General features: G+C 28.0%; 1 protein-coding gene across 1 annotated transcript; it reads right to left on the bottom strand.

Moving 5' to 3' along the window:
• Positions 1–5,005: 5,005 nt before the first annotated feature.
• LOC105627798 lies at positions 5,006–6,869 on the bottom strand. The gene is made up of 4 exons (XM_012209077.1): positions 6,845–6,869; positions 6,623–6,768; positions 5,308–5,568; positions 5,006–5,188 (listed from the first exon to the last, which is right to left on the bottom strand). The coding sequence occupies exons 1-4, from the start codon at positions 6,867–6,869 to the stop codon at positions 5,006–5,008; spliced, it is 615 nt and encodes a 204-aa protein (XP_012064467.1).
• Positions 6,870–14,631: the final 7,762 nt, after the last annotated feature.

Genomic DNA, 14,631 nt, shown 5'->3' with positions numbered 1-14,631 from the left:
TACGGTACGTTTACTTTTACGTTACAACGTAGCAGAAAGTAGTAGTCGTAAATAAGTATTACTACGTTAGTCGTACTCGTATTTTAGTTTTCGTACTATTCTCTCTCTCTCTCTCTCTCTCTCTCTCTCTCTCTCTCTCTTTCTCAAATACGTTTTTTTAGCATCGGGTAGTAGTAGGTTATTGCATTTGATTTTCTCCCTACATCTCTTTAATAAGTATTACAATTTTTTTATAATATATAGATTTATAATTATATAGATATTTGTTATTAATAATGTGAAAATAACTCGAAATTCCCTGATAGAAATTTTATCATAATTTTTATACGAATTGGAACATTTTTCAGAAATACTCAGAAATATTGAAAAATTTACATTTTCTCTCAGAATTTTTTATACAAATGAATTCTGAAATATTCTGAAATTTCTTAAGCCATAATTTTTAAAAAATATTTTTAATTTTTTAGATTTTGTAACATTTCATCAGAACTTATACTTACAAAAAATCATGGAAATCTTACAATATTTCGAATAATTAACATATATGAAAAATTCTGAGAAAAGATGTAGATTTTCTGAGAAATGTTCCAATTTATATAAAAAATGTGAGAAAGTTACAAAAATATATAGATAGAAATTCTGATAAATTATATGAGAAATTCTAAGAAAAATTTTCACCAGAGTTGTAAACCAATAAAACACAAAACAAGGGCTGAAATGAGAATTTTGGCGTAGTAAACAGTGCTTATAGATAACTTAAAATCATGGCAGGCAATATCAATTTATTAAGATTTTTGACTCCTCTCTCTAATAGCACACTTTATTCGAGGGCGAACATTCTTAAGACTTAGGCTATTTGCTTTAGCGCTCATGATGCTTTAAAAGTCATTTTATTCTTGTTTATTAAATATTAAACAAGAATAATTTTTATGATCACAAGCGTTGTGAGTACCAAAACGAACGCAGTCATAGGGATATCCTCTTTAAAACGATCTTTGGAGATCTGTACTATTAGGATTTCAGTTAGTATATGTAATATAATGAATATATGGCATTTCTTTATGGCTAAAACAGAGGAGCAACAAAATTCCTGATAGATGACACATGGTTATAATGATTATACATCCTTCATTATAAATGACAATCCTTTATTTTAAGTTGCTGTCTTTTAAATTTATTTATTTCTTCAAAACTCAATTTTCCTTTGTTTTCTAATATTATTCCTTTATATATCCTTTACTATTCTTTATTTTGACATTATGGGAAATTCTTTTAATTTATATAACTAGCATTCTAACATTATATTAATGAGTAAATTTTTATGGAAAATATTTTACAGTTTCATGCATGTAAATACAATTTGTTCTTGTTAATTATATTTCTTAAATTTAAAATTAAATTTATTCAAATTAAAGTTGCTTTCATTTTTTATTATTTCAAATCTTTTATTATTTCAGATTAAGAGTTTGTTCCAATACAATTGAATCAATTTCGAACTATTAGAAAACTGCGCATTATTTCAATTAGATTATATTAAGCAATAAAATTTTATAATGTACAGATTTTTGGTAGTCACAAAACTGATTTGAAAACATGTAGGAACAAAACCCTAACTTTCAGATTTGTCCTTTATTTTCATGAAGAAAATATGGTTATCGTACACATGATTAGTCAAATGTCAATAAATGAACATGTCGAGTGAACTCTGTCAATATATTTTTAACAATTTAATTTTATCCACCTTGTTTATCTAGGAGAGATAAAAGGAAGTAACTTATATTTAAAGATATTTATTATCTTTATATTTCAATAGCGCTAAAAACGTTATTATTGTTTTCGATGTTTGCATAAATATTTGTACAAATATGAGGTACATTCAGAACGATAATCGCTCACTGAGTGTTCAATGAGCTTTTTAATCTGATTATATTTTAGAATCTGACGGAATATGTCAGATGAAGGAACTATCCTGAGGGTGCGTTTCACTAAATGTTCGCAACACTTCCGTGTATCATCCATCTTTGTCTAATATTTGATAATAAGAAGGATGACATGAGTGTCGTGAATGTTAAGTAGAACGCACGCTGAGCTGTCAGTAAACGGTGTCGCACACGTTTAATCTCTTTAAATACATAGAACATCTTACAATTAGTCGTTTTCTTTTTATTAAAACGACAGAACAAATATTTTCTTATTAAAAATACATAAAACACGAACATTCATATTTCTTTTCTTCTTATTAAAATATCAATTTTTATAACAGATAGAAAAGCAATATATTTTTGTAATTGCTATGTCAATTATTAAAAAAATAAATAATATTATATAAATTCATATTCGTAAAAATAAATTTATGATAAGAGAATATTACGCATTAAATTTTTCTTGAAATCAAAGAGGATTAGATAAAAGATTCTAATCTTTCTTGGTTAAAATAATAATATATAATTATCATAAAATTAATTTAGCTTATCGATAGAGGACATTGCATCTTAAAGATGATATATTAACAATTGAAAATCATGATACACAAAAAACTTAGTAATAAAACGTAAGTAAATTGGCCACAATCACAGTAGAGATATAAAGCCATAACGTAATGCGTGGTCTACAATGGTAGTAACAATAGTTGATGAGATTGTAAAAGTAAGAAATTGATCAATTATAATGAGAAGAATAATTGATTGTAATTAGTCGATTTCTTACTCTTATGGTATAGCCTTATCCACTATTTCTACTGCCATTGTAGATTACATATAAAGGCGTGATCGACTAGAAATTAAGAGAAATTCTTTAGTGTGATCATTGCCTTAATAGCAAATATTATCAATATTTATTGCTTAATTATCAATATCTTATTGCTTATGGTCTTATAGTTTCTACTGTGATTGATTAATTCGCTTACTGTTTTATTGCTTAAATTTTTTGTAAGGCTCTAATGCTTGAACATTATTTTAGATGTTCTTTTTAGCTAAAGTTCTTGCATGATTCATTTTTTATCCTTTTCTTTTCACTTTTCTTTCACTCTTTTAGAGAAAAAAGAAAAAAAGCTAAACCTTGCAAAAATCAGCTAAAGAGAATAGGTATATTGATATTTCCTTTTGTCTAATGAAGTACAATGCCTTTGTAAGGCCTTACAAATAAAATGCTTTTGCTATACGGATAAGATTATTTTAAGATAAATTTATAAATAAGTATAATTTTGTAAAACATTCTAAAACGCATTGTGACATAAATCACATACAATAATGATGTTCAATTAGGATAATGTGTATCATTGTAACATTCAACATTTCTATTTTGTATCTTATAGACTTTTCTTATTAGATACTTTCTCATTCACAGTTATACATATAGAGACTTACATACAGAGAGACACACATACACACGCATCCAAGCAGAACAAGTCATAATAACATCAAAATGACATTAAAATGAATGAGAAATGATTAAAAAATGACTTTTAATGATCATTTTGACATTTTAATATCATATATGACTTGTTGTTCTGTTTGGATATATACAATAATACACATATAATAGATTATGGATGATAATAATCCTTAATAGATTATTTGTATTTTTAGGAATAGTCTTATATGAGAATTGTATAATTCTTTTTTTTCATAAGCTCTCCGAAGCGTCGAGTGGCTTGATGCGCTCGGTGCGATTGATTCGCGATTTGTAGATCTGAATGCAATCTCACCTGCGACCAGGTACACTTTGATCACCAAACGTCGTTCGAATCCGGCGTTAAACTATAGGTCTCATATATCAGTGGATATATGTATATTGTATAGATCCCTTAGACTTACAATTAGAGGACATTAGGCTAACAACCTAATTCCGAAAAAAATCTATTGTTACTGAAATTGTAAGTTGATTACTACTGACGAGAATTCGGATCGAGAAATGTGTGTACAATCAGCTTACAGTTTTTTTACGGCAAGATTGGCTATATATTTCTTGAATCGAGAATTCGGACTGAGTTTTAGCATCGTGGACACAAGGTTTTAGATCAGAATCAGGTTACGCATTGAAGATTTAGATTGAAAGATTGAAATTTAACCAATTAAAATAATAGGAAAACTAAAATTTCTTTGTCCTCATTAGTCAAATTTCAATCTTCAACCTCAATCTTCAATGCGTAGTTTGATCTCGGCCTAATATGTGTTGACACTATTAACGCACGAGGCGAATGTTTTGGACATTTTTTAAAATTTTATCTACAATTTGAAAACTAAAGTATGTAGAACATATGTTCATATAACGCTTTTTACTTATTTTAGTATATAAATTTACCTCCTAAAAATATTGGACATGCATTGATATGCATTTATAGATCACCCTGTATGTTACAAATGAAATATAGTTACTAAAAAATATAATTACTAAAAATTACAATAACATTTTTGCTTATATACTTGGAATACTGTTATGACTAGTTCTTTCCATTTTCAAAATAAATAGCAAGAGATTCTAAAATAGATATCGAAGAAATGCTGTCTTTCTAGAAGAGTTCTTATATCTTTAAATTTTTATCACAATGTTACTTATATGTGGTACTTTTTCTTGATCTAACTTTTGCTCAATGTAACTAAAATAATATTATTTAATGATAATAAAGTATTAGGATGAGAAATTGAGAATATTGTTAAAAGAATAGAAAATATTGTTCAAAACATTGAAGCGATACTTATTGAGAAATTGAGAAAATATTAAAAAATTGAAATATCGAATACAATTAAATAATTGAATATAATGATTAATAATTCCCCCATTATTCATCGTTTCATGATTGACATAAGCAGAATATTCATAATACTGTTTACCAGTTCAGCAGCAATTGCGATATTTGTCTTTGAGGACTTTGTACTTAAATCTTACAGACGATTTAGCCTGTTAATTTTTCTTTTCTATACGCATTGTTTCTTGGACTACAAATATAAAAATTATTCAAAGTTTTGCATTAAAGTAAATAGTTAATAAATGTCTAAATATAGACCTACATTGTGTAAATCCAGCAAGTGTGACATCCTTGTCTACATTCGTAAATGGTCACTTGTGGGGTGATCATATGATCGGCAAAAAGATTGCGTAAATTAGCGTTCCATCGCTTAGGTGAGTATGAAGGCTGCTTGAAAAGATTTCTTGCGGATGTCAAATGTCCTGTTGCTTTATCTAATTGCTAAAGATAATGAAAAAATTTATTCAGAATCCTTAAATCTTCATTTTGATTAAAATTTTTCTTTTTGAATTTTATAAGTCTGTATATGCATCTTTTGCAAATTTATATAATTTAGGAACCTTGCAATGAATCTTTACATCTCGTCGCCATTTCCAGAGCTGTTTGTCAGTTAAAGCAATATTTCTGTCAATAATTTTACTTTGCTTCCAATTCGTTTTAATCAAATAGCTTGAATGTACTGATTCCAGTTCTATATCCAGTTGTGTTTGTTGTGGAATTAACATTGTTGTTTCTTTCACAGGTAATTCAGAAGACGATATTGTCACATCTTCTAGAGAGGCAATAAGTTCAATCCTTGCCGCTGCATTCTCAAAGGATAACTGTAAAATAATATACATATATGTGTGTGTTACTTTTTATTTATTTAATTTTAAATTCGAATTCTTTCTATATATACAGGATATCCCGTAAGTTTTGATCAATCGCTTTTGTGTAGATAGAGTGGACTAAACTGAGTCGAAAAGTCCTCTATCATTTTGCAATTTTCGCAATAGTTAACAAGATATTAATTAAAAATTGTCAAATATTGATCTTGAATAATTTTTTACTCAAATATTATTAACTTTACAAAAAAACTGTAAAAGACAAAAATCATTTATTTTCTTCTCATAAAGAGAATTCTGAGAATTTTTTCAGAATTTTTTAATACCGTATTTTCTTATGTTAGTAAAAGTAAGAAAATGCAGTACTAAAAAGTTGATAAAAAAATTCTGAAAAAAATCTTAGAGTTCTATAAGAAAAAAAATTAATGATTTTTGTCTGTTGCAGTTTTTCTATAAAGTTTATAATATTTGAGTAAAAAATTATTCAAGACCAATATTTGGCAATTTTTATAATTAATATCTTGTTAATTATTGCGAAAATTGCAAAATGATAAAGAATTTTTCGACTCAGTTTAGTCCACTCTTTCTACACAAAAGCAATTAGTCAAAACTTATGAGACATTCTGTATATATAGAAAGAATTAGAATTTAAAATTAAATAAATAAAAAGTAATACTAAATAATTTGTCAAACAAAAAAAAAGAAAATGGTGTAAAAATAGTTCAATTTCTAAAAATTTTTTGTAGCCATTATGTCATGGTAAACATTTTCGTTTGCCTTCTACTTTATGAACTTAAAATCATGATGTAAGAGTACAACATATTTCATTGCGCATAATGACAGTCAAATATAATTTTGGAACAATTTTTTTTATTGATAGTAAATTTCTAATAACGGCTTTATATTGGATTTTAATATTTTAGATTAATTTTCTGATTAGTCGTCAACATGTATATTGGAAGCGAAACACCCTGTATTCTTATATCATACTTAAAATATTTTTATTATATCCTAACAATCATTATCAATACAATCATAAACAAGTACATACACGTTTTTTCTTTGTAGGTGTTTCCAATTGAATTTGCGACTGTCGGTTTTGTGGAATGAGAGATAATTTATCTTTGGATTTATTTATTTTTTTCGATATATCCACAAGCATCGGATTAAGAGCATTCTGAGATGATTGTCGATGAACTGTTCATTATAATTTAATTAAAATATAATAATACATTTGAGAGTATAATATTTGATATACCATTAATGCATTTACCTTTTGGGAATGTTATTTCAGCCATTTTCTATGAGATGTTTTGTTTCTTGTTAATTTATAACTTTTTACAGATCACTAGAAAATCATTAATAGGAAACTATACGTCATTCTTTGTATTAAAGGTGTGATAAATTAATTTTAAGATAATGATATAAAAGAGAAGAAAAATGAAAGAAAATGATTGCAGATTATCGTTACTTGTGAAGAATTTTTGCTAAGATTATAGAAAGTTATTAGATTATAAAAAAAACATAAGAATCATATACTAAAGTCCATGGCACATACAAAAACATAAGGCAATAAAACGCAAACGGTAAGAAAATCATAAGATTGGATTCACTATTGGCCTTAGGATTTCTATTGTGATTGGCCAATTTATTTACTGCTTACGTTTTATTGCTTTACGCTTTTGTATATGCTATGGGGTTAATAATAAAACACTATAATCACGTTCAATTATAAATTTCAACTTTTCGTCTTTTAAGCAATCAAAATTCAGGAGTGTCATATCTCGCATCTGTGAATAAAAAAGATTTTAATATCACCTGAATACAATAGAAATGAATAAAATTTACAAAGAGTAAAAGTAATTTACAAAGAGTAAAAATTTGGAAATGTAAAGAATATCATATTTCAAAGAATAGAGATTTAAGAATACAAATTTGCTAAAGTTTACATTAAATCTTACAAAATCTCCATTTACAGTTAATTGTTGCTTATGATCAGGACTTTCATCAAAAAGAGGATATAAGTTGCTTTCAATTGAGTGTTAAGAAAATCTTGAATTCTATGTCAAGATATTCAATATCTTCAAATACATCAAATCCATCTTCCTTGCTTCTGTGCAGTAGTGAGACCTATCGCTTTTCTTCTTTGAAGAGGACAATTAAGATTTTATTCAAATTCAAAAGCGTCCTCTGAAAAGTGGTGAAATTATGTAGACTGTGGATAGAATACCATACTATATACAGGATGTTTCTGATCATCAACAATCAGGACACTCTACAAAATTAAGGATTTTCTCGAATCTATCGAGCCTATTTATTAATCCATAATTTCTTGATCCATAGCATAAATTAAATAATAAATCATTTTTAAAAATTGTTTATAATATTATTATTTATAACATTTTTATAACATTAAGTTTTTAATATTATTATTTATAACATTATTTATAACAACTCGGTAAAAAATTTTTCATGCATGAATATGTATAAATATGTATAAATATGTATAAATAAACATATATAAACACACATAAATATTCATAAACATGTATAATTATATATGTCCATACATGTTCACACATCCTTCTTTCTTTTGTAAAATTATTTTTTAATGTAATAGAAATAATAACAGTAATGTGAAAACATAAAAAATAATTAAAGGAATAATTTTCATATTGTTTGTTTTAGAAAAAAATAAGTTTGGAAAAATGTAAAAAAAATTGCTCATATATAATTATGCATAATTTTATATATAATTGTATATAAGTAATTTTTTTACATTTCTTCAAACTTGATTTTTTCTAAAATAAATAGTGAAAATTATCTTGTTAATTATTTTGAATGTTTTCATATTACCATTATTATTTCTATTACACTAAAAAGTAAATTTACAAAAGAAAAAAGGATGTATGAACATGTATGGACATATTTCATATATAATTATACATGTTTATGAATATTTATGTATGTATGTTTATGTATGTTTATACATATTTATATATATTCTTGCATGAAAAATTTTTAATCGGGAAGTTTTCAAAATGATTTCTATTTTGTATGCATAACGTGGCTCTATCAATTATATCTTTTGTATTTCGCTGTAGTATCTTTTCATCTATAGTTTATAAGAATTTAGTAGAAATCAAATAAGAGATTATAACTCAATTACACTTCGCCTTTGCAATTATAAGTGAAAATGCTACAGCGAAGTACAAATGATATAATTCATGAGCCATATTATAAAATGAAATATAATAAAATGCATATAATAAAATGAAAATTTGTTATAAATAATTTAAAAAAATAATTTATTAATTAATTACACCAAAAAATCAAAAAATTATTAGGCTCAATAGGAAAATTCTTATTTTTGTAGTGTCCCGATTGTGGGTGATCAGAAACACCCTATGAAATAAAAATTCATTCTGATAATATTTAATTGACAAAAATGAAATTTCGTTATGCCACACATTAATTATGACACATTAATTATGACACATACGAATGAAGTAATTCTGATTTATCATTGCACAACTAAATTCTTATCAGAAAGAAAATTTTTTTATGAAAAATAAAAAATGAAAGAATATTCATGAACATTCAGAATTGAGGATATAAATGAAATAATATACCAACCCATACAACAATTCAATGTCCTTGGATGTTCAAAATATATTCTCTCATTTATGTCACCATATTGAACATCCCAAGAATGTTATTTGGACATCCCATAATAAAGTTATTTTAAGATATATAGACATTTTTGGATCCTCCACTCGAATATATCCAGCTAAAGAATATTCAGATTCCTCTTCGGTGTTCCATGGGACGTTCCAATTGTCACTTTATTCATCTGGGACAGTAAAAAAATCACACAGATCGGAGCACTGGGAACGCATTCCCATCTGAATGTTTCCCTCATGTTATCCTTGTTTAATATTCAATGAATAAGGGCGTGTTCAAATTCCCACCCGAGTGCTCCCCAGGTATGGCGTTATCCTTGTTTAATATTCAGTGAATAAGGATAAAATTTTCGAGTAGCATTTGAGTAGGAATCAACACAACTCTGGTGGAACGGATGCTGCAGGGTGATGTAATACTGTCTTCCTGTAGTAAAGATATATGTCGCAAAATACATCGATAATATTGAAATTTTATATTTTAGGTTATGTATGCCATAGATTTTTATTGTTAATACATTTCAGAATATATTTGAAGGTGTCAAATTCGAAATTTTAGATATTAAAAGATGAATTATGTAAATTATAAGAAATAATCAATTAACGAACCTTAATACTTAATGGATAATTATTTATTTGTTATAAAAATCAATAAATTTGATCTGGTAATACAGGAGGTAATACGAAGGTTATCCGAGTTATCGGATTCATAATTTTATTTTTAAATTTATTATATGGTTTTTTGGAATTCTATTACTCCGTGTTCAATACTTTTATATCGAAGTCATTATTCGATAAATCGATTGTAACTACTGCTATCCTATAACTTAATATACACGTTACTCATAGATTTTCACTATAATAACAAGATTTGTATATGCATATATTCTACAATATTCTATTTTTTGTAAATATTTATATCATTATTTTGTATGACAGACATATGCCAAGACAGCGTATTTATAAGAAAAAGGAAAGAAAGATGTGGAATCAGTGGAATCCAAAACGCATGGAAGAAGCCATTATTTGTGTAAGAACCAATAAATTAGGCTACACAAGAGCAGCAAATATGTTTAAAGTTCCCAGAACCACTCTTCGGAGATTGCCTGCGAGTGACTTGCCACCAAAAGATTGTGTAAATATGAGGTTAGGACGAAAACCAGTAATATCTCCAGAAATGGAAGCACAGTTAGTTGATTACTTACTGGAAATGGAAAACCGATTTTATGATTTAACAAGAAATGATGTGAAAAACATGGCTTACCAATTAGTTATAAGAAATAAGTTAAAACATCCTTTTGGACATAATGAAAAAGCTAGAGCTTGGTTTGACAAATTTATAAGAAGATGTCCAATATTAACTATTCATAAACCAAGTAGTATATCATATTCCAAAGTGGCAGGTGTTAATAAAGAATCTATGTCTGCATTTTATAACATTTTGGAAAATATATACAAGAAACTATAACTCTGATCGTATATTTAATGTGGATGAAATTGGATTCTCTATAGTATAGAGTGAATTTCCATACGTAAGGTCTAAAAGAAAAAAAAGAGATATGTTATTATTATATATAGAGTAAGTTCTTTTTTTCTATTATAAGAGGACTTTATAACAGTATTTTTGTCTGATGAATATAGGTTGATTTGCTCATAGCTGTAGAAAGAAGTTGTCTCATTACAGTTATTTGTTGCATGAGTGCAGAAGGAATATTTATCCCACCAATGCTGATATTTCCCTGTAAAAATATGTCAAATATTCTAATGAAAGGTACACCTATTGGATATATTGGTATATGTCTATCTGGATGGAAATCCATTTTTTTACAGAGTGGTTTTAACATTTTATCAAAAAGACAAATCCTACAAAAGAATCTCTTGTTCTTTTAATTTTGGATGGTCATTACTCTTATACAAGGAACTTAGACATGATGGATATTGCACGCAAAAATTATGTTACTATTTTGAGCATACCATCTTATACTATACATAAAATGCAGCTTTTAGATCATACATTCATGGGACCATTCAAACAATATTATAGTGAATATATTCATATTTGACAACGTGAGAATAAACGATCAGTGAGACCGTATGACATAGCTGAGCTTTTGGGAAGAGCTTATCTTCAATGTCAAACAGATCTAATCACTGCTAATGGTTTTAAAATTACTAGAATTTATCCATTTAATCCGCATATTTTTTCGGATAGTGATTTTATCGCATCCATTCCAGTAAAAGAAACTCCTACAAATCCTATGTCTACAAAACAGATAATTGTTACTACGAAGCATCATGATCAGCAAATAGAAGAAAATTTTATACAACCAAATTACTCTAAAGATTGTAAGACAGAACAAATAACAATTTTCGTATCGCCTAAAGAGATATGACCAATTTCACAAATTAAATCAAGAAAATCTACTTGAGGCTACAAATTTTCACAGGCAGCAATCATTATAGAATCTTCATATTAGAAAACATTATGACCTTAAATAATTCAGATATGAAAAAACTACACCAAAGAATTCTGTACCATCCAAAAGGAATGTGAAGAAATGTAGAAAAAAAAGAAAACTCGGAGGATGTTAATAAAGAATCTAACTTTTTTTGTGAATTCTAAACTTCCATCAGAACTTCCACTTAATGAAGCTGTTCTACTAAAGAAGATGCGGCCTGTATTTTCTTTTATGGATCATTTTCGGATGACTAAAGGAGAGACATGGATTCAATGTATAATGTATAAAATGTGGGCACACATTGCTTGCTCTAGAGTTGAAAACGAAGACTATTTGTGACTTTTGCAAATAACTTTATAAAAAGCAAAGTTTTTTATTTTATTTATTAGTTTTATAAGTGTAAGAAATTTATTAGATATAGACACAACAACAATCATCATGACACATCAGCGTCAAGACTGTGTGGTTCAGAATGAAAGTCTACCAATTCGGAGAAGAGATCAGGCTTGGGATCGAGAAGAGGAGCGCCCTATATATTTTTCTCTGTCGTCAATTATTTACAGAAGATTTTCAATTTTGTTTAGATAAAAAGCTAAATGACTAAAAATCTAATCAATAATTTACATTTAAAAGTTTAAAAGCTTTTAAGCTTTCTTTTTCAATATTTTATAGCTTTATAAGGAAAGCTTTTCAATTTTATTTAGATAAGAACTAAACAACCAAACAAAAAATCTAATTAACAATTTACATTTGATTTAAAAGTTGATTTTAAAGTTTAAAAGTCTTAAGCTTTCTTTTTCAATAATTCAGTTTAGTTTAAAAGTGTAAAAGTTTCGAAGTTTTATGCTTTTTTAAAAATAAATACATAATTTTTAAATAAAATACTGTGTTATTAAAACAAAACTAATTTTTTAAATCTATTTTTGTGGGAGGGCCACATTACCATCTCTGTTCTTCTTTGATTCATTATGCAGTATCGTCATATTTTTATAAATAATGTAAATGCTAAGTAATAAATGTAATTTGGAGTCTAAAATCGATTAAACAACGTGTTGACGAATGTAAACATTAAGTTTTAAATTTAAATATTGATTATAAATCATATTTTATTATATAAAATGTATATAAATATACATATACATATAAATTTATTGTTACGATGGATGTCAGATGTCGTATGATGGATGTCGTACGTAGTGTGAATCCTATATCTCAAATAATCATACGGTGGGTTCATTCGGAGTGACCCCGAGACAAAACGAACAATATTGTTATAGCATCTCTAAATACAAAAATAAGCAAACTCATTAGGTATTAATCAATGAAATTATAAATATTCTAATAAATTCAATCACTTTCATAATTTTCACCTCGTTTAAAGAACAATAATAAGTCTTCAGCTATTATTGCTCGAGTCTCAGTGGCTGAGCCACTAATCACTCACGTAACACTTTGGCTCAGAAGTGTCTTTATCATGACATAAGAAGACAAGATGTACCATTCGAGAATGCAGAATAGGAAAGTGAATTAGAAGCCAAAATTTGATTAGCTATTCTAATTTACTAGCACTATTAAACACAGGAAAGTGCATAGAGGCCAAAATTTGATTGGTTCCAGTATTGCCATTATGCGTAATGGTACACCTTGTATTCTTATATTATGATCTCTATATCTCAAACGTACTAAAGTCGCATTTTTCGTTATTAAAGAATATCTTTCTTGCTAAATAATTTTTATTTTTTTAAAAAGTCAAGTATTAAATTTTTTATTATTAATGTATTAATATGTTCTATATAATATAATTGTAGTAATAATGCGTATATAATAATTAGAATTCTCTGAAAAAAAATGTTTTATATATAATTGTATAAAATTATATAAAACTATATATAATTTTATATAATTGTATAATTATATATAAATATATTATTAGGTGTACAATTTTGCTTCCGCTGTTTTTTTCCGAAATTCGAGGCTTTATTGTAAAAAATGGTTATACATTTATGATTCAAAGTATTGTCCATCGCTGGCCACTACTTTCTCCCATCTTTCGGGTAGCGTACGAATCCCGCGTCGAAAAAACTGGTCATCTTTTGAGGCTATCCACGAATCGATCCAATTTTTTACTTCTTCATAAGACCGGAAGTGCTGGTCAGCCAGGCCGTGTGCCATTGATCGAAACAAGTGATAGTCAGAGGGAGCAATGTCTGGAGAATACGGCGGATGGGGTAGGACTTCCCATTTCAACGTTTCTAAGTATGTCTTGACTACTTTCGCAACATGGGGTCGAGCATGCTGCAAAATCACTTTATCGTGTCTCTCATTGTATTGCGGCCGTTTGTCTTTCAATGCTCGGCTCAAACGCATCAATTGCGTTCGATATCGATTGCCTGTGATTGTTTCAGTCGGTTTTAACAGTTCATAATACACTACGCCGAGCTGGTCCCACCAAATACAGAGCATGACCTTGGAGCAGTGAATATTCGGTTTGGCTGTCGACGTGGAAGCTTGGCCGGGAACTCCCCATGATTTTCTGCGCTTGAGATTATCGTAATGAACCCATTTTTCGTCTCCAGTCACAATGCGATGCAGAAATCCCTTCCGTCTTTGCCTTTCAAGCAACTGTTCACAAGCAAACAAACGCCGTTCAACATCTCTCGGCTTCAATTCGTACGGCACCCAATTTCCTTGCTTCTGAATCATTCCCATGGCTTTGAGGCGTTTTGAAATGGCTTGTTGAGTCACTCCCAATGATCTTGCCAATTCTTCTTGATTTTGACACGAGTCTTGCTCAAGTAATGCCTCCAATTCTGCATCTTCGAAAAACTTCTCTCTTCCACCGCTATGCCGGTCTTCGACGTCAAAATCACCATTCTTGAAGCGTTGAAACCACTCACGACACGTTCTTTCACTAATCGTGG

Source organism: Atta cephalotes (assembly GCF_000143395.1).
Source record: "Atta cephalotes unplaced genomic scaffold scaffold00010, whole genome shotgun sequence".
In the NCBI taxonomy this organism is placed as follows: Eukaryota; Metazoa; Arthropoda; class Insecta; order Hymenoptera; family Formicidae; genus Atta; species Atta cephalotes.
The sequence above is the reverse complement of the archived record's forward strand: the minus strand, read 5'-3'. Positions and strand labels throughout refer to the sequence as shown.

What these genes read in the sequence shown, in the direction of transcription:
- LOC105627798 (XM_012209077.1), bottom strand. Translation starts at nt 6,869, where the DNA reads ATGGCTGAAATAACATTCCCAAAAG. An exon ending in TGAAATAACATTCCCAAAAG is followed by an intron (nt 6,769 to 6,844) that starts GTAAATGCATTA and finishes TATAATGAACAG; the next exon opens with TTCATCGACAATCATCTCAG. An exon ending in CACCTACAAAGAAAAAACGT is followed by an intron (nt 5,569 to 6,622) that starts GTATGTACTTGT and finishes ATTATTTTACAG; the next exon opens with TTATCCTTTGAGAATGCAGC.